This window comes from Malus sylvestris, chromosome 11, assembly GCF_916048215.2.
Source record: "Malus sylvestris chromosome 11, drMalSylv7.2, whole genome shotgun sequence".
In the NCBI taxonomy this organism is placed as follows: Eukaryota; Viridiplantae; Streptophyta; class Magnoliopsida; order Rosales; family Rosaceae; genus Malus; species Malus sylvestris.
The window spans coordinates 8145797-8167700 of NC_062270.1; the positions used below are offsets into that span (position 1 = coordinate 8145797).

General features: G+C 35.5%; 1 protein-coding gene across 3 annotated transcripts; it reads right to left on the reverse strand.

Moving 5' to 3' along the window:
• Positions 1–5831: 5831 nt before the first annotated feature.
• LOC126591168 (telomere repeat-binding protein 5-like) lies at positions 5832–11413 on the reverse strand. Of its 3 annotated transcripts, none has more exons than XM_050256751.1 (10): positions 11116–11413; positions 9775–9968; positions 8828–9665; positions 8490–8696; positions 8326–8388; positions 8142–8221; positions 7764–8005; positions 7162–7461; positions 6926–6989; positions 5832–6437 (listed from the first exon to the last, which is right to left on the reverse strand). In XM_050256751.1, the coding sequence occupies exons 2-10, from the start codon at positions 9853–9855 to the stop codon at positions 6270–6272; spliced, it is 2043 nt and encodes a 680-aa protein (XP_050112708.1). In that variant the 5' UTR covers positions 9856–9968; positions 11116–11413; the 3' UTR covers positions 5832–6269. The 3 variants fall into 3 exon arrangements, with proteins under 3 accessions (XP_050112708.1, XP_050112706.1, XP_050112707.1); XM_050256749.1 differs by having other exon boundaries at positions 8798–9665; XM_050256750.1 differs by lacking the exon at positions 11116–11413 and adding an exon at positions 10126–10290 and having other exon boundaries at positions 8798–9665.
• Positions 11414–21904: the final 10491 nt, after the last annotated feature.

Genomic DNA, 21904 nt, shown 5'->3' on the forward strand with positions numbered 1-21904 from the left:
TTTCCTTTTATATAAAATGTATATTAAATGTGATTGTTAAGGTTTGATTTGACTCCCTATGTGTAGAAATCTCATCCTCTAGAAAATGAAAATGTTGATTCGGAACATCTTGCACATTGTTAGAAGTTTATTAGTCCATCCATTTTAAACATATCCACCGTGAAACCAACTTCATAGCAGACACCTCATGTGTTCGTAAATTCAATGTTTTCGTGTGCATCTAACACTCTTATTTTTAATCGGTTTACATAAAAAGAATTTTACATACTTATATAAAGTAGTAACACCGGGTCAGCATGTCATGTAATGGTACGACATACACAATACTTTTTCCAGATACCATAATCTCTAGTGGAGACCTCTTGCCCCTGTTGTGATCATATCACATGATCAGTTTTTTTTTTTTTTTTTCTCTATATCTCCTAGATTTTGCTTGCCATGTATGTGCTAATATGTGTCGAAAATTGAGCGAATCACATCAGATATTCTTTATCCGATCATCCAACAAAACGATGGATTGTATGTTACTAAGTTTCATTTAAATAGTAATTTTAACCTAAAATTAATTGTGGGTCGGTCGAAGGCAATGGATTTAAAAAGAAACAATGACGATAAGGATAAATTTGATACTTGTGTGGTCTGAGGTTTGATTGCATGCGCGTTGAGCTATATCGTCTGTCAAAACAAACAAACAATATAATTAAAATATGAAATGTCTGAGTATCAACTGTGACTTTTTCCAAGTAGTTAAACTACCACGAATTAACCCTATAATGCGTGTGTATAATTGGTGATCAAGAATTAGTTTAGCTTATCTTAATGGATCGAGTTTTATCTTTTGTACCATAATTTTCTGTTTAATATTTGACTTGGGATTCAATAATATAACTCGTACAAAAGTTTTATTGTTTCAGACTCAGTGAATAAATATTAGAAATGTTCCTGTAGTCACCTAGGAATTAATCATGGAATATCAAACGTTAAGACTGATGGGTTTCATTTTTAATGTTTTAATCTCCACTCATGATACCAAATTTGACGGTGAAAGATGATCATAAATATTTAACTACTACCAAATTTGACAGTGAAAGATCATAAATATTTAATCACTAGATGACCGTATAAACAAGACAAATAAATATACAGATATTTCTTTAACTTACCAGTCAAGCGTTCTTGGTTAGTATTTGTATATTCAAGGTTCAAACTTTGAAGCCTGCTTGGATTCAAACTTAGAACATACAAGTACATTGAGATGAAGATAGTCAATCAGTGGAGAATCTTGAAGTAACTTCGTCCCATGTGTAGTGTGCACCAGAAACAGAAGGATATTGTAAACAAAAAAGCAACCAAAGATCTCAAAAGCTGTCGTATGATTTTACTAGGGAGGCTTGGTTGGCAAGTCATGTATATATAAGATCAACGTGCATGCATCATAAATATCATCTCATGGTGGGTTAGGTTTGCATGTGTGAGAGTTGATCACAAGCCCCTTATTTCCCTTTTCTCCAAAATTGAAATGAGAAAAAAATGATATGCATGCATGCATACTAGTTTGGAGAGGTGACAATCTCCGACACGCACGATGCTTCACGAATTACAAAAAAAGGCATTTTTATATAAATTCATTACATGCCCAAAATGTCGGAAATAGTTTGAGTCAATTTCTCTTTGGGGTTTAGGGTTCAAGGTCCATTTGCCTTTGATTTACGTCCTAATGTTGTATTCCCAATTAAAAGCATTGAGTTTTTTTCAATTAAGGTTTTATTTTTCTGTAATGTTTTCTGAGGGCTATGTGCTCACGGGTTTGGTTTGTGTCGACACAAACAAAATTAGAGTCCATCTAAATACAACACGATTATTATTTGATTTTTTAGTCAAATGGTCATTGAGATTGGTATAATTCTTCATTTTGGTTTCAGAGATTTGAAATCAATAGAAATGGTCCATGAGTTTGTTTACCATCAATCATTTTTCCTTGCGTTAAAAATTATGTTAAATAAGAATCAAAATGATAAAAATACCCCTCATTAATAAACAATGGGCCAAAATGATTGACAAAAGTTCAAGGTATTCATGAACTGACCAAAATGATTGACGGTGGACAAACGTAAAGACCACTTCTATTAATTTCAAATCTCAGGGACTAAAATGAAGAGATGTTAATCTCAAAGATCATTTTGACTAAAAAAACCCTCATTATTTTGGTCATTTTGTTCAAACTCAAGCAAAACGTGATAATTAAATGTGGTTACACATAATGACACGATTACTGTTTTTTTAATGTTCATAACTAAAAATAAAGCGTGAAATATAATCTTTACATCAAACAAAAAGGTTAAACTTGTTATTTCATTTTCAATTTAAATGGATTACCTCATGTGATACAGCTTATGAGGTTCATGAGAAAATAAGTGTGTTAAAGTGTGTTATTTTCCAGTTTGGGGTGTTAAAACCTAAAACACGAACTAATTATTAACTTGAATAAGTTGGCATGATTAAGGCCAACTCAATCAACCCTATTTACTTCGCGTCGCCTCACTCATGTCTAAATTCATTATTGTGAAATTCACTTACTTTGTCACTATAAGTATATGAATATTACTTTGTTCAATTTCATTTAATTTATATTCTCAATACAAATTCAAATTTTACTACACAACACAATACAACATCCTACCCAATTGCCCCTTATTTTGAAGGACAATGCAAACAAAAATGTAAATATAAAATGGGATTGATCCAATCTTTCTAGGACCCTATTTTGTATGTATCTTCCCAATTCCTCTTTTGTCATTTTCATTTCCCAAAAGCAGGCCTACGATTTTTATTCAAACATATACTTTACACATACCCCAGTGGCCACTAGTAGTTATATTATGTTTATCCATTGAATGTAAGCTCTTGGTGCTGGTGTCACTATTAGCAGCTTTGTCTTTTTTCAGTAACATTTTGGGACCTCATCATTTCTAGTCCATTCCTTTTCCTTCTTTTGAAGGTTTCTCTCTGCGTTCATACTACCAAATAGTCAAAAAGATTAGTAGTGCTCCTCAAGAAATCAAACAAAATGCAACAAGTCCAATGTATCTTTGGATTTAATTGTGTGTATTTGAGAAAAACTTTTACAATCCCATGTTCTTTCTTATATTTGTACGACTATCTATACCATGTGTATTATCGTTTTCACTTCAAATTAGGCACGAGGCGGTTTTATTTTCCATCTCTTAGAAAAGTAGTCTCAATTATATATAATGAGATCAAACAACTAAAGCTTTTTCTATCGTCAAATTGTTCTATCACATTGTTGTGTCCAAACAAAATGTTAATTTTGATCTCTTTTCTGAAAAATTCAAAAAATTCGGAAAACCGATGTCTTTTTCTAAATCATAAACCCTAAACTCTTGAGGGGAAAAAAAAAAGAACGGGAAATTGCGCACTAATTGAATGGACCCTTGGGCTTGATACTTTTTCTACAAGGTCAAAGAAGCCTTAACCCTTGAGGTGAAGTCCCTTGTTGCTTTGTATCCAGCCGATTCTATCATACATAAAGCAAGCCCAGGCCACTTGGGTATCCTGAGGCCTAATATTTATAAGCCCTTTACAGAAATGTGCACAAATTGACTGCTCAAATTATGGTTTGGTTTTGCAAATGCGAGTTATGACAGTTGACCAAGAAGCGTGCCTACCACTTTGTCGATTTGAGGTAACTCTTTGACAATTTTTTGAATGAAAATGCCGATTGGGTTCAATGCGAACCTAGTAAGACCCATCATGCCTTGCATGACCTACTTCACTCCACAATCAACTTTTGCAACTCAGTTCGTTTTGTGAACAACCGACCTCCCTTTCTACATTGTGGAACTAGCCTTCATGGTGATGGCTATCCCATAAGGGTTGGTACGAACATGCTATGACCCGTATCAGACAGACAATCATGTCTCGCCACATGTTTTCCTCAAACTTTTTTGTTCGTTTTGTTTTTAAGTTTTAAGAAAACCAAAAACCTAAAGTCATTATTCGCCTTTTATAGCAAGGGATAGTCATATTCCCACCCATACATCTTTTGTGGTTCTCTTGTAAATGAGAATTGTGGCACAAAGAGACAACCCCATTAATATTGACCACAAATCCACTCCTATTTATACAATCCATGTAGAATTAGTACACTTTACACGAAAGAGATAGATATATAGATATAGAGAGGTATGGACGTAATAAATGGCAATTTGGCAAAATTGTGGGGAGGTGGGACCATCACAATTTTTCCAACATTGTTGGTTTTGAATGACATACGTGTGAAGTAACAGACTTCAACAACTTGGAGGAGGATCAAGTATATATCAACTCAATTATTCACATGCCCTTGGCATATTCTCGTATTCTTCTTCCCTACTTTGCCTCAATCTGTCAAGTTCGTTATTCTATCTTTAGCAAGGTTTTAAAATGTGCTAGGCATTAGTCGGGTAACAGGTAGGGGTCTAGGTGATTTTTTATTTCATATTAAAGTGTTAGAATATATTGAAAATTTTGAGAACAAACATATAAAAAAATTTCATTCAAATATTCAAAAAGTCTCTACAATTTATTGAAAAATAAAATGCAAAATGAAAGTTATCTATTTTCTATCTAAGTGAGAGTCGTGGCCTAGGCAGGTATAGGCGGCACCTAGGCAGGTATAGACGGTGCCTAAACAGGTCCAGACACTCTTTATTAATTTTCAAACACTTAAGGATTAATCTGAGTGATGGCCAGCCATCTAGATTGTGACCAAGACGGGACTTAGGCGGAAATTTTTAGAGCAGTGGTCTTTTTTAGGTTTCTACTTTCTACTAGGAAAACTAGACACCACCCATACTTGTTTGTTTATAGGCTTAATTTATGTCACTATCTCCTATATATATTTGAATCTTGTAGCGACTTTGATGGTAAATTGTGACTACTTGTAAGTTAATTAATCATCGAAAATTTATAGTGTTGTTTGTCCCAAAAGCAAATTTAATAAACAAAGCTTATGTTGTATAAAGTCATCTGAAAGTCGCTTTGACGCACTTTGCCTTTGAACTCACTTTATGCTCCCAACTTTGCCTTTCATCATCAAGTGTGTCAAAAAATCAGTTAAAAGTAATCGACTCAATTTTTCCACAATTCAATTGGGGACTAAAATTACTAAAACATCAACTAATTACTAGTATCATAATTTAGTGGTATTTTTCTTCACGTGTAAATGCGAGATCTTATGTTCTACTTGCACAGCTAGGATGTACAATATTGTGTTGAGTTCAATGTCTGGTTATGCCTAGCTCTAAGCTAATTTTTTTTTTAAATAGAGTATTATTGCATAAAATAGAAAAACTTCAAAAAAATGATTAATATTGATGGAAGGGTGTGGGATTCTGATTTTATTTTGGTACCCTAAAGGCTAAAGGGGTCCATATATTCGTCACAATTCACTTGCACAACCCCCCACGGCCCCACAGAAGCTAAAAATTAAATAAATCAGTTCCACCTTCATGTTAGAAAAAGTTTGATTCAAATTTTTTTTTTAAAAGTTTAAGCAATTTGTCATTTTCGAGTCTAACCAGGTAGGATTTTCGAGAATATCAATGTAGCAGTATGTTAAACTAATTGTGCATGAACACATATGAAAAAGTTGTGAACTCATACCACTATGCGGTTGGCTTGAAAATAAGTGGCATATGCCCGTTACAATATCGATATCTCAAACCCATTGTGCAGAGAAAGTTAAAACTCATTAACAATCACGTATAAAATATCTTTAAAGTGACATGCCCATTTGAGTATAGCAAGAAATAGAAATGCTGGGATCAAACTTAGATTATAAACAGTAGATTTGGAATATATGAAGACCAAGATGGCCTTGAAATTATAATATCTACTTGCAACTGAAATGCAAATTGGAAGATTACAAGAGTTGCATTAGCATTAACCCTAAATTAACAACTAAATCAACATTACATTAACTAAGACCTTCATAACAACCCAAACCACATTTACCAGAAAAAAAAAAGATCAGGAAACACCAACCAACAACTTGGGTTTCTAAAGAATTCAGTTAGCCATCGCTCTTCTTATTTTGTCATCCATTTACAAGGGCCGGCGGCCTCTCCGTTCGGGGAAAGGGAGCCGTGGCAAGAGAGCGACGGCGGACCAGACTGATATTACATAAACATCCTTCAACTCCTACTTTCTTGTCATACTTTTTTTACATCATTAACAAAGATACAAAAAGAAAACAATTGATCGGACATCTAGACGAGAAGGCAAGTCTCGGGCTGTTTGAGCTGTTGTTTGGCTTGCTGCTGGGACCAGTACGCATGAGCTGTTAGGACCCTGTCCAAGAGCTCCTGCGGGACGGGCTCTCCCCGCCTCTGTTGAGGAGATATTCTCGCCGTGTGCACTAGGGTTTTCCACTTATCCTACACAACCCGTAAAAACGACACAATCATAACCAAACCCACATCACATCCCTCACTTTTTAAGCAGTTTTCAAACAGAAAACAAAAAAGCACAGCAGCAAAAGTATTTAACAGACAAAGTTAGATTTAGGAGATGCGTGTAAGTTCAGAATATAAGAGATTCCCTCACAGTTGTATTCAACAGGTAAAGTTATGCAGATTAACAAAGCTACAAAGACTGCCTAATCATTGCCTCTAATTCAAGCAAGCTGTTTGACAGACTGACCAGATCAAACTAAGTACCTCGAGCGGGCCCAAGCCGCAGAAAAGGACTCATAAATTAGTAAAATATAATGGTGAGGAAGCAATCATAAGCCATGTGAAAGTAACACATGATATGAAATTTAAATTTGAAATCTTTTACCGGGGACTCAATTAGGTAACCAGAAAAGATTAAAAGAAACAATGTTCGTGCTCAAAACTTTATCATTGGCAAACAGACTCCTTACCTTTAAATCCACATATGTTCGATGCTTAGCGTTGTCAAAAGCTCGTAGTTTAACATCACGCCACCTGTAAATAAGCAAAACCATTAAAACTCCACACTGCAGCAGAAGGGACTGTTTTCTATTGAAAGCTCACAGTTTACTCTTTTAAGCAAAACCATTAAAACTCCACACCACAGCAAAATTTTACTAAGTCAAGCTGGACAAAATCAAAACTTATGCTCGTAAATCATTTATACCTTCCGGTACCAAGTTTCTCAACCGCTTGGACAAGTGCTTCCACTTCTGTAACAGAGAAAGGTCGACGAATTCGGCGCTGTCCAATATCAAACCGCCTTGATTTCCTGTTCCCAGGAACCACAGCCAATGCATCCATACTCAGATCTGGAACAGCAACCAGTGCTTTAGAATCTGTTGTGCTTTTTTCAGCTGACATATCAGTTGGAGAGGGTGCTGAATCATGATCACTTTCAATGTAGCTCCCAAAACTGGCCATATGAGGTTCAGGTAGGGGTTCACCAGTAGGACCCGGTTGGTACCTGGTGCAAAATCATTATTAGCTAAATAGCAACTAAATTTCTAGTCTTGGTCTGAAAGCAATCCTACGAAATCCTACAAGATTGAGATTGCATAGCACTAGACCAGACTAATATGTACAACCTGACTGCTAAGTTGCTAACGTTGTAAAAAAGTTTCAGAATCACCCTAGCATTCAATTGGAAAAAGAGAAAAATGAACACGAAAAGAAGCACCACCATCTGTAATGAATTAGTACGCAAGGGAAGAAATAAAAAACTGAACGAGGTGCAAAACTGACGAGGCCAGAGCATATTTGCATTACCTTGTTAAAGGCTTTACTTCATCACAGGGAAGCATACTTGGAGAACCATCAGAACATAAAGGTAGAGGGGTTCGGGAAGGGTTGGGTTCCAAGGAAAATCCCACAGAATCTAGATGGTCATCTTGAGAAATTCCTGTTTGCAGTAAAGTTTTGTTGTCATCTCTCACTTTCTTTCCTTGAAGAAGTACACCAACACATAATCCACCACCAAGTACAGCTGTCACTGCTTCCATAACTGTTTTCTGCAGAATGATCGCACATCATGAGGACCCGAACTAACACCATGAGAAAGTGCGGTATGTCTCTCATATAAACAAATCCAGTATACTACATAGCTAAACTAGAGGGAGATGCACAATCAAAATAGTCCTGAAATACCTTTAATGAACCAACAGTTGCTGTCTCCGGAATCTCAATAAATAGCTCTGGAACCCTAAACGACTTGATCCTGAGCTTCACTGAATAAGGGAAAAATCACCTTCTTGTAAAAATCTCTTGGAATGTAAGACACGAATCAAATTAAAAGTGTACATATCAAGCGCTCATGAAATTTTTTTTGTACCATGCGAATTCCTTGATTGGAAAGATGAGTGCTGACCTCCTACCGAAGAAGACATCCCAGTGGCTGCATAAATATTTCATACTACTTGGTAAAAAAAACTCATACATTCCAAAACACATCAAGATAATCACATTGATTGAATAGAATCTGATTTTGAAAATGACCTTGCATCTTTGAACACGAAGCAGAAGCATTTACATTGGTTCCCTTCCCCCGCAAGTCAAAGAATCCCTCTCTACTAATACCTTGATCAGGATTTGGAACTGTGCTACGGTCAAAAAGCCTCCTTTTCTTGAAAGGCATATTCATTTGAGATCTTTGACGTTTGTAGCAATTCTTCCTGTTGTGGTAATTTGGTTTCATATCCCGATCTAAAGATTCAGAAAAAGATAATAATTGATATTAGAAAACAGTTTAGCGAAACCACACAGCATTGCTACTAAAACTTTGAAAGGAAGCTCGAGAAACTCACAAATTCTTTTAGTACGAGGCAGCCACTTACAGGAATTAGAATGTGTCTCATCCTTCGACTTTGGAGCTACTTTCCAATATTTCGAAGCCAATATTTTCCGTATTCTTCGGTCTCCAATACGCGACGGCGCTGGCCTTGAATACTTCATGGCTGTACTAGGGTGAGTACACCCAAAGAAATTTTCGTCATCATCTCTACCAACTAATTTTACATCATCCCGGCTAGCGGGGAAAGATCTCTGAGGAATATGATCTACATACATAGGCACCTTGGTGCTACTATCTGAACTAACTAGCGGAGGAGGTTCACCTTCCCAGACAACCGGATCCTGAAAACTGCACATATCAGGCCCGTTACCAGTAACCACCTCCCCACTCTTATTAGTCTCATCCTTTACTAATATTTTAACTTTATTATCTAATTTACATTCACCAGACTCCCTGTTCCCAGAATAGCCTGCTTCTATTTTCCCAGTAAGACTTCCCAATTCATTCTTGCATTTTCCACTCGCCAACATGTCAGAAACAAACCTCTCCGAGCCATTAGAAGTTGTCATAACCGAATGACTTTCATTCTGATGAACTGGAGAAGCCTTGGAGCACGAACTTAGATTCTGACCTGTTGACATATGATCAGATACCAAAGGTATCCTATCACAACTGCCTCGATCACAAGGTTCCACTTTCAAGGTTTTATCTCCAGCCAGATAATTCTCCTTAATACCTGCACATTGAACTTTTCCGATTGATGTATGACTGGAAGCGGGAGAACTCTCTCCCTCGAGCAATAACTTGCCAGCTACAGTGGCCAACAAGTCAAATGCACCCATTGCATTGTCTTCAACCATCTTTCTAACTGCACGCCGCTTCTGAAAAATCGTTATCAAAATTAAGCATATGGATTAATTTGATAAAACATTAAGCATATAGATCATAAACGTAAAATGTAAATCATAAAGAGTCGTTGGATACACGTACCCTTGCTGATCTATAAGCTTTAGGAGTGACAGGCACCTGATAGCCATTGAATCCGTAATCCAACCTCTTCTGCATCACCATATCTTAAAAATCATACCACGAAAATTTACATCAACTACAAAGAACCCGGACTCAGATTAGTCCTTTCAACTAATATACACGACCACCACCAATGAGAATCCAAAAGCTACGTCCTGAAAACAGAGATGAATGCAAGCAATCAGTTTCGCAGAAAATAAAATCTAATTGTTCGGATCACAGAAAATGATCTCGCATAATTCACTCTATCACGCAACATTTAATCGACGAGTATATCAATAGAATTCCGGGAGATATTCGGAACATTATTACCCAAATTCGATTGCATCTGAGCATACAAAAACTCCAAAAACGTACAAGGATATATCAAATTACAACCTAGAAGCATAAGTTCATGTCCGAAACTCTGATCAGATCCACACGATCTGACTGAAAAAACATAGACATAGCAACCCAGGAAGAACAAGAAACAATAAGGGGAAAAAACTAATTAACATAAAAAAACAGAGACTAGGTAACAGGTTAATAAACCTTAAATATACCAGGAAACAACAAATGACAATCGAACCCATCAAATAAAATCCTCAACAGTTCCTGTCAGGAGAACCAAAAATTCGCCATTTTTGACGGAGTAAATGAGAAGCGGGAAAAAGAAAGAAAAAAATGAATAAAAACAAAAGTCCTTAAACCACTGCAAAACCCAAAAGACAGATCTAAATTCAAAATCCAGCCAACAAAAGGGAAATTTCTGAAAAATTGGGACAATTTAATTCCCTTAATCCTCAGGGAATTATCCAAAATCTGAAGGAAAAAAATAAAGAGGTCTAAAACCCTCGGCCGAGATCGACCTTGAAGAACACACAATTCAGATTGGGTCTCCATAACAGACAAAAACGAACAGAGAATCTTCATTTCTCGAATTTCAGGGAGAAATTTGAGATTTTTTAACTAAAATTGGGATGGAAATTATGAATTCCCACCGGAAAACTCAGATCGAATCCATCAAACCCAATTGGAAGCAAATCAGATCGTCCACAAAAATCAACGACAAAAAAAATCATTTTTTAAGACCTCGTTTGTTTGCTCAGAATTTCATAGCGGAAAATCCCATAATTTCGAGCCAAAAAAAATATTCTGGGTCGAATTCCGAGTCAAAAACCAAGCAATTCTCTCCCCTTTTCCGCACTTTCTCGGCAACCAAACACACTGTTCGGGAAAGGCTCATCGAAACCGTACATAAAAAAATAAAAATAAAAACGCAAGCTTGAACAATTTTCGCCAAAAAAATTACAACATGCTCACCTCTAGCCAACGATTGTTCGCTCAAACCTCAAATCTCTAAGCCCAGAATCGAAAAATCTCGAGAAATTTCAGGCGAATGTAAGATCGGGGAATTGTCGGAGAAATCAAACCAACAATGATACGGAAATTTACGCTATTTTCTCACCCATTTTCTCTCTATCCCATATTTTCCCGGAAAATCTAGATTTTTTTCTTCCGGTTCAAATAACACCCATTTTTCTCTCTCTAAAACAAACAAAAAAACTGGTCTTTCTCTCTCCCTCTGATCGCCAAAACCCTCTGAAAACCACCAACCATTGCTTAAACCCCCGCCTCTTATACCATTGACCCCTCTCACCGGACCTAACGGTAATTCCCACCTAAAGAACCGGCTATAACAGGTGTGTGGAACCCACCTAAAGGTTCGGTTCTTCGCTATTGAGTGGACCCACTTTCCAACTGCCATGTGATCGTGACACGTGGAGCATTATGCTATCATGTGGCTGCTTGTGGCCCGCCGGATCCATAAAAACCGTCGGGTCACGAAGAAAATGGGTTTATGTCGTAATTTGCTTCTGTGGGATAATTTCCAATTTTCATTGGGTCACCAAATAGACGTTGGAGTTATTTGTGGTTATCCCACATGAAAAATGAACGGATGGTGTTCGGTTACCAAGAAAAAGATACAAAAAAATGATGTTCAAAATTTGCATGATTCTTCCTTTTGTTAGTTTATAATTCATTTTTCTCCAAATGGGTTAACTACTTGTTAAATTTGGGAATATTATGGAAAAAAAAAATTGTGTGAAAAAGAATTGTTGTAGTTTCTTCATCGCTGATCATCTCCAATCCATATGTTAAAACTCAAAATTTTTAGCCAAGAAACAGTTTTTTTGCTCCAACTCTTATAGATTAAAATTTTAGCCCTAGATTATTAAAGAATGAATTTAAACTATTTTTTTTCTTGAAGTAATTTTTTTAAAAGAAAAAAATTATGTAGACTATTCTAATTAATTTTATGAATATTTTAACTTAAAAAAAATTTAGATTCTGACAAATATTGAAAAATCACTAACTGACACCATGAAACTCGTGAAACACTATGAAAAAAATATGAAACACATAAAATATTTTCTTCTTAATTACTTTAGCCGTTGGATTTAAATTTGGACCGTTAGATTTTTTTTTTTACCGTTGGATTTCATCATATTAGATCTTAACAATTGGATTCAATGAATTTATAAATATAAAACCAAAAAAAATATACATATATGGTGGACTAGCTCCATTAACTCTAAGGGAATCTTGGGCTAAATTTGGCCAAGAAATGGAAAAAATTTTAGTTGTGACGGAAACACGGATGATACACCACGTGTTTTTATGTAAATGATGGAAAATTTTAATTTTTAAGCTATTAACCTTTTAACACACATATCCCATCATTTATATAGGGACACGTGGTGTACCACCTCGTGTGACAATCATACTAAAAAATCTATACCAGAAATAAGTTTTGAGTTTTAACTCATATTTGTCCTAAGTTTGGAGCAAATTGGAGTAAGTTTTGACCCTAAAATTTGAGTTCTACTTCAAGAGTTGGAGTAGGTCTTAGGGAGAAGAGTTTAAGCAGTTTATTAAAGTATAACTTAAGTATCAGAAGATTACGCAAGCAATGCACCAGTATCAAAAGAATTCTCCGATTGTCAATGGTTTTTCACTAGCATCGCACTAGTGTCACTCTCTTTACTGCGTACAAATGTTTTTTTTTTTTTTTTTTATTGCGTGATATCAGGAGAGATTTGTACAAATCATATTCATCTGTTGTTTAACATCAAGAGAAACTCAAGCTCTCAATTGGTTTCCTCAAGCATCACACTAGTGTCGCCCTCCCTTGAGTAATGTTTTGTTTGAGTGTACAATGTCCATTATTGTTCATCAAATGAAATTATTCATTTGTCAATTGTGTTTTCACAAGCATTGTACGCGTATCACTCTCTTACTCATTAGATATGTTTTGTTTATAGTATTAAGGGAGATATTTAATTGTTACAAATCATGTTCAATGACAGAGTCAGATTTTTATTTATGTGAAGGCGTAAAAAACTATGTCAATTTACTTTTAGAACATTAAACAAAGTTCAATGGTTGTCAAATGCCGCTGCTACTACAAATCTATGCTAGTGTGAACCTCAAGCTAACATTTTCTGTTTTTGTAAGCTCAATCTGATCGAGAGTGAAATTGTTCCAAGCAAGTAAATACGTAAGTACCAAATTACTTTCAGAATAGGTTAAGAGTTTAATTTTTCTTAATGTAATGGAAGAAATAAACCTTTTTATAATATAGAAAAGATATTCTCATTGTCTAATAGATTATAGCTCATGTGAAACATTCAATAGGATTAAGTGCCAAAAATACATTCATTAAGGTAAATATAGGAAGAAGAAACCACCGTACAATGATTCAGTGGGCATGGACAAATTTCAAGCGTGTATTTCATACGACGCATTCTGATTTCGATTTATGACACTGATAAATTACGCGATAAAAGCAGTTAGCCAGTTACGGATAAAACCATAAAATAATAAAGGTGGGGTAGACCGTAGAGAAGCAGTAGAGATCCAGCCATTGAATTGACCACTATTTTATTCCTTGCTTCCTTATAATACTAATCCCTCTCTTTCTCTCTCCTCACGCTCTTTGCTCTCAGATCTAAAACATAGTTTTTCTCTAACATGGATCCGATCATCCGTTGAGGGTGTATCCGTCATTTCACGTTACAGTCAATTGTTAAGCTTGCTTTAATCCCTGTTTGTACATTTTTGTCATATTCATCCCAGCAGTTATCCCGATAAGCATGTTGCGTACTTTTTTTCTGCGTTGCCAAAAAAAAATATTAATTAATTGAAAAAGCAAAAAAATAGAACTTAGCAATCATAATTTATAGGAAAACTAACAAAAAAATCTAAAATAAATAGTTTTAATAAAAAATGAAAAATAAAAATGTATTGAATATTACTAAAAAAAAATATATATATAATTTTTCATTAAAAGTAAACAGTACCTGAGTCTTTCGTTAAAACTTCTATAATTTATTTGAATTTCGCTTTTGTTTGTGGATTTAACAGGGGTGGCGTGACGTAAGACGGAGTCCCGAAGCCTACGTGGCGAAAAGGGAGGTCACTGTTGGTCGCTTTTTGGTGAGTGTTATTATCTCCACCCGAGAAGGACAGGAGCATGGTGACGAGTGGGACCCGGAGGAGGAGGTGACGGAGAGGGATCTCCGTTAGGGATGACGGACACGTGGCTGGTGAAGAACTAAGATAGCTAACGGCGTTGACTTGGGGGATAAGAAGTGGCGGTCATCGCCCCCCGATTCAACAGAAGGAGTTTGAAGTTTTTGACGATTAATTAAGAAAATCGTGCGGAATGGACGCGTGGCGGGCGAAGTGAGTGGGATGCCAAGTGACGAAGAAGAACAAGGACACATAAAGCGCTTCTCCTGTGTTGTACGGGAACGTGGGGCTTATCGTGATACATGGCGTGGAGGGAGTGGCTGGATTTGGAAGCATCCTGTGGCGGTGAGAAGTATGTCAATGGGATGAGCATTTTTGTGGAGATAAAAAAAAAAAAAAAAGTTGTTGATTCTAACACAACATATCAAAGACATGTGTCTAGCCCTTTAAAAGGTAGAATTTCATGTGTACACAGTGGGTGCCCCCATCTTTTTCCCCCCAATCTTGCCCTACTCATCTCACCTTTCAATGGCAAAGTTAGGATTTCATGTGTACAAGAGGGAAAGGTCTCTCACACAATATGTAATTTGAACTCAAAACATGAGAGATTGAAGTAATTTGCATAGAAATTAAAAGACTCAAATTCAACAGAGAGAATTATTGTACAAATCTCCAAAAACCTGAATATAAGGTAAAGTTTAAGCAAGAAAAATTTTAAAATATAATTAAGCTAAAGAAAAGTTGATAGAATACAGAGGGAAAGTGAAATTTGCACCGCGATAAGAGGGATGGAGAAAAAAATGAGGCATGGCTTGGAATGGAAAAAAGATTGGATTGAGAATACATATCAGACTGACATGCGACAACAACATGATCTATTAGGGTAACAAGAATAAAAAAAGGCAGGATAGGTCAAGGACCATTCTGGTCCCTTTGTGGCTCTACCCATGCCTTTGTCACCTTATAAGGCCATCTCTAACCGAGGGCTGGCCAGAGGGCTCGTTTTAGCCCTCTGGCCCTCCATGATTCTCCAAGATATTAATATTTTAATGAACAGTACATGACCATATTTGCCTCCGTCTCCAACCGAGGGCCAAAGAGCCATAGGGCCAAACATAATTTATTATTTAAAAACTACAACTAAAATGTTGTTTAAGTTTCATGTTGTATAATTTTTATGTTGGTTAATGTTATTTAATGTTGTTTCATATTGTTTAATGTTGTTTCATGTTACTTAATTTAATTTAATGTTGTATAATGGCTTAGGAAGTTATAGGAAAAAAATAGAATTTAAAAAAAATATGAAACAAATTTTGTCAAATAGAAGTTATAGGAAAAAAAATGGATTTAAAAAAAAATATGAAACAAATTTTGTGAAATAGAAGTTATAGGAAAAAAATGGAATTTAAAAAAAAATATGAAATAAATTTTGTGAAATAGAAGTTATAGGAAAAAAATGGAATTTAAAAAAAATATGAAATAAATTTTGTGAAATAGAAGTTATAGGAAAAAAAAATGAAATAAATTTTGTGAAATAGAAGTTATAGGAAAAAAATGGAATTTAAAAAAAAATATGAACCAAATTTTGTGAAATAGAAGTTATAGGAAAAAATAGAAGTTATATGAAAAATTTTGTAAATAAAAAAAATAATAATAATGTTAAAAAAAAAATCAAATCAAATGCAACGGCTAGTAGCTGTTTCATTTGAATTTTTTAAAAAAAAAATCCTGTCGGTTATAACCGACATGAATACACCATTATTTAGTATATTAAATAATAGCATGTATTCTTGTCGGTTATAACCGACATGAATAACAAAACTATATATAAAAAAATAGCCAGCCAGCCCTTTGGCCCTTTGGCCCTTTGAAATTCCGTGGGGCCTTCCTAGATTCTCGAGCCCTCTGGCCTAGTCCTCGGTTGGAGACGGTTTTAGGGCTATTTTCGGCCCTCTGGCCCTCTGGACCCTTTGGTTGGAGATGGCCTAACCAACCAGGCCAAAGGGCCATAGACAAAAAAATAGCCTGTTTTGACATGAAAATTGTCTCCAACCAAGGGCTAGTGGGCCCCACCTGGCGAAAAATTGGAGAATCGGCCAAAAGGCTGACCAAGAGCAGCCAGCCAGCCAGCCATATAACCCAGCCCAAACATATGCTACCTGACATCATGCTGACATCAGGTTATTGTTGGATTTGACTTTTTTTTTTACGAAATTTAAAAAAAAAAACTACCTAAGCCATTTCAACCCCATTTCTCACTTCCTTTTCACCAATTCATACTATCTTACCTAATTTTATTTCAATTATTCACCAATTTTTCACATCCTTTTCATTATATAAAGATAAGAAATCTGGAAGTTTATTAATTTAGCAACAAGTGACACTCAAAATATGTCTAAAAACCTTATTTTAATATAGTAGTTTAATTAAATTAACCATATCAATTCAATTAAAATAATAAATTATTGAGGGGGCTAAAAAATAGCCCCCTTTAGTTGGAGATGGATTTTTTTTGTCAAGAGCTATATTTTGGCCTATGGTCTTTTAGCACCATCGGTTGGAGATGATATAAAATATGGTATGACACTATTTATTAAAAAAATAATTTCTTGTAGAACTATAGGGCTAAACATGACCCTTTGGTCTCTTTAGGTTGAAGATGGCCTAACCCCCCCAACCCTACCCTCCCCTCCCCCCCCCACCCCACCCTACCCTCCCGTCTCATCTGGCCGGCTTCCTCCGTCATTATCTACCAGAGATAGTAGTGCACAGAGATAACAAATAGGTTAAGGTGGGAAATTAAGCATTGGAGAGGTCATGCAAAGGAATGTAGGGTTTGAAAATAGAATGTTGGGGGTGTGAGTTACCTAAAAAGGAAAATAAATTTTGAAATTGTGTTTGTCCTTATTAGTTGTGTAGATAGATACTCCAAATTGCAAAAGACAAAGTGTGCACAAGATGGGAATGCAAAGTGCAAATGGAACCATGGTGTGAACGATATGTGGAATGGGGGACCTTATACAAGTCCTACATATGTTAATCTTCCTCTAATGACCTTGAGCATACATGCTACATGTTACTACAATACAATTAGAGCATCTCCAATCCGAGTCCATATCAGACGTATAACACATACATTTTCTATTAGTTGGAAAGTTCTTTGATGAGAAATTATAAAGGGATATAAAATACTCATATTGGGAGGAAAACGTAAATATATATACATCCTTTTTATCATCTCTAGTAGAGAACAAATAATAATTTACATTTCCCTCATTGCAGCAAAAATTACATTTACGTCCACCATAAATGTACGTAAACATAATTTTAACATCTTAAATTTCGTATATTCAGTGAGAATACTTGATCTTATTAGATCGACTATATATCATTTTTCCTGTTAAAAATGTAAATCTCACATCGGTAAGTAAACTAATAAGGGGGTTTAAAACTTTCATTAAATTAAAAGATAGGGGTGTGCAATCCACACACCTCTTTTTACTTCTCACACATCCCTTGTTGATTTTTGTCCTTTGATCTTTTTCAATTCATCTGATCCGACGGTCAAAAATTAAAAAGGTATGTAAGAAGTAAAAATGAGTGTGTGGATATCACATTCCAAAAGATATTAAGCCTCTACATCCATTTCGAATTCATTTTGAGTTGAATGGATACACACACACACACACACACACACACACATATATATATATATATATATATAGACTTCATGCAGACCAATAGACTTGAAATCTTTTTCTTCGACTTCGTAGAAAAACATTATGAGTCTGAAAACCAAGTAAAGGTAATAACCAAAGAAAACTGGGTTAAAGAAGACAAAACAATTGTCTCCTCTAGTCACCCTCCACAAGAAACTATTCTTATTAGTACTGCGAATACGCAAGTCCCAGCTTCGCCGTTCAAACTTCCGAAGGAAGATGCAGGTGTCAAACCTGTTATTGAACAAAACAATTTTACCAACCAAAGCCTACATATCATAGGAAGACAGTTGGACAAAATTGAAACTAAGGTTGACAATTTGTCAATTAAACCGCTTAGTAGGGAGATACCCTTAACTAGTTTTAGAGAGTCACCCTCTTTAAAAACCTCCACATCCATTAAGATAGAACAGATGCTTAATAAGCTAGAAAAGGAAAAATCAGTTCGTGTGATTAATAATCCACATGGTTCTGAAACACCTTCCTCAATTCCAGATTCAGAAGATGAAAGTGTTAATTCCATCCATCAAATGGAACAAGCCTTTCAGAGTCTTGAATTAAAACGTCTTAATATTAAAAGGACTAACCCTACATCCTTAACCAAAAACTGGTATCCCAGGCCAACACCTCCCGATCTTCAATTTGAAGAAAGGAATTTCCAATCCCAATTCACCGTCTCATCTGATAAACTCTATGAATGGAATATAGATGGTTTATCGGAACAAGAATTATTAAACAAACTCCAACACATCTCCATGGTAGCAAATAGCTATATCACTAATCATGACCTTAGTTAAACCCAAATTGTTGACATCCTTGTTTCTGGATTCACAGGAATGCTTCATTCCTGGTGGGAGAAACATCTCACTGAAGAATCCCGTAATCTAATAAGACATGCGGTAAAACAAGACGAAGAAGGAGTACCTATCTTCGATGAACATCTAGGACGTGGTGTCCCAGACACAGTTAATACCCTACTCTATACAATCATACAACATTTCATAGGAATCCCTTCTAACATCACATCTAGAATCCATGACCAACTAAGCAACTTAAGGTGCCCAACCCTAAGTGATTTCAGATGGTACAAAGATGTATTTATGTCACGAGTAATGCTTAGAGATGATAGTAATCAACCATTTTGGAAAGAAAAATTTATAAACGGATTACCAAATCTTTTTGCACATAAGATAAGGAATACCTTAATTAATGAAGAAGGAATTATACCATATAATGACCTTACTTATGGACATATCATAAGTACTATCCAAAAAGAAGGCCTAAAAATGTGCATAGATATGAAGATATCTAAACAAGCACAATCTGAAAAGGCTATCGCCAAGTATGAATTAGGAACCTTCTGTGAGCAATATGGTTTACCACCTATAGCTCCTTCCAATCTTAAAAAGAGATCGACTACCTTCAATAGATCTAAGATCTCCAAACCACGGACCAACTACTCCAAGTATCATCAAGGCAAGTATGCCAAACCAAACCCATTTTATGAAAATCCCAAACAGAAAAGATGGAAAGGAAAGAGAAAATCCTCTGGAAAATTCCACTCTAAAGACAATAGTCATAAGGGAAAATGCTACAAATCTGGCAAAGAAGGGCATTATGCCAATAAATGTAAAGTTAAGAAGACCATAAGTCAGTTGAAGATTTCTGAGGAAGAAAAGCTTTAACTTATCCAAGCCCTAGAACTCCAAAATACTGACATTAGTCATTCATCTGAATATGATCTAGGCTCTACCTCATCATCCTCATACCAATCTGCCTCTAGTAAGCACTCTACTCTAAACATCAAGCTCGGATGTCCTGATGCTTGTTGTAAAACCATATCAGTACTAACTAAACAAGAAAAACAAGAAGAATTACTCTTAGAGCTCATAAGCAATGTCGAAGACACTGAACTCAAGAGATTCTACCTCAAAAAACTTAAGAACCTAGTTTCTCAAGATGAAATAGGCACTAGCCAGACTCAAATTCAAAAACCACAAATCTCGCTTAGTTCCACACTAGCAAAGTTTAGTAAGCCTAAGAAAGAAATTACGGTCAGTGACCTCCAAAAAGAAATCAATCAGATAAAAGAAGAAATTAAGCTTCTAAAAACTGATAATTACGAGATTCGTACACAACTCACTAAAGTTAATACTCCTCTAAAAGAAGAACTATTCAGTTCCTCTTCTTCCAGTAGTCACCATGAGTCAGAATCTGATACACATTCAGAACGATTAGTTTTGAATCTTCTTCACAAAATTAGAATCCAAAAATGGTATTCTAGAGTAACAATAGTAATTGAAGATTTTCGCTTCGAAACCATTGCTTTAATTGATTCAGGCGCAGACTTGAATTGTATTCAAGAAGGACTAATCCCCACTAAGTATTTCCACAAATCCAAGGAAATCCTTAGTGCTGCCAATGAATCTCCTATGGAAATCAAGTATGAACTTCCTAAGGCGCATGTTTGCCAAGATGAAATTTGTTTCACAACACCTTTTGTTCTAATCAAGAACTTATCTGACCCTGTCATACTAGGATTACCTTTTATAGCACTCCTCTATCCTTTTAAGACACATCATAATAGGATTACCTCAAAAGTCTTAGGACAGAAAGTCACTTTTGAGTTCTGCCTGGAAACAGACCTCAAAAAACTTAGGCATCTTCAGAAGGATAGCACTTCGCGATCCTTAAATATAATTTCTAATAAGACTAAACACCTTCAATTCTTGAAAGATGATATTCATCACAAAAGAACTGAAGAACAACTCAAACAAGAGGTTATATCTCAAAAAATCCTTAATTTTGAAGAACAACTTGTTAAGGAAGTCTGTTCTGATATTCCTAACGCCTTTTGGCACCGCAAACAACATATCGTTAAATTACCTTATATCAAGGAATTTAATGAGTCAAAAATCCCTACTAAGGCCAGACCCATTCAAATGAGTCAAGAAGTAATGGATTTCTGTAAAGCAGAAATACAGGATCTTCTTAGTAAAGGAATCATCCGTAATAGCAAGTCACCTTGGTCGTGTCCTGCATTTTATGTTCAGAAAAGTGCAGAACTTGAAAGGGGATCTCCTCGATTAGTTATTAACTACAAACATTTAAATGAAGTTTTGGAATGGATTAGATATCCAATTCCCAACAAAAGAGATTTAATAAAAAGGCTTAGTAAAGCAACTATTTTCTCAAAGTTTGATATGAAATCAGGTTTTTGGCAAATCCAAATTCATGAATCTGACAAATATAAAACTGCTTTTGTAACGCCTTTCGGCCATTATGAATGGAATGTTATGCCTTTTGGTTTGAAAAATGCACCATCTGAATTCCAGAATATTATGAATGAAATTTTTAATCAGTATAGTCATTTTACGATTGTTTATATTGATGATGTTCTTGTCTATTCTAAATCTATCGATGAACACTGGAAACATTTACATTTGTTTGCTAGGATCATTAGATCAAATGGATTGGTTGTGTCAGCCACTAAGATTAAGTTGTTTCAACTTAAGATCAGGTTTTTAGGCTATAACATCTATAGATCTACCATCCAACCAATTGACCGTGTCATCCAATTTGCAGATAAATTTCCAGATCAGATTACTGAAAAACCCCAGCTTCAAAGATTCTTAGGTTCTTTGAATTATGTTTCTGAATTTTATCCACATCTGCGTCAGCAATGTAAACCTTTGTTTGATCGCCTTAAGGAGAATCCTCCTGCTTGGTCTACCATTCATACTTCTATTGTCAAACAAATAAAAACTTATGTTAAGACTTTGCCTTGTCTTGGCATTCCAACTCCCAACTCTTTTAAGATTGTTGAAACTGACGCCTCTGACGTTGGTTATGGAGGT

Coding starts and splice junctions, on each gene's coding strand:
- LOC126591168 (XM_050256749.1), bottom strand. CDS start 9,855: ATGGTGATGCAGAAGAGGTTGGATTACGGATTCAATGGCTATCAGGTG. Junction 8,697..8,797: donor GCCTCGTACTAAAAGAATTT/GTGAGTTTCTCG, acceptor CTGAATCTTTAG/ATCGGGATATGAAACCAAAT. Junction 8,006..8,141: donor CAACTGTTGGTTCATTAAAG/GTATTTCAGGAC, acceptor ATCATTCTGCAG/AAAACAGTTATGGAAGCAGT.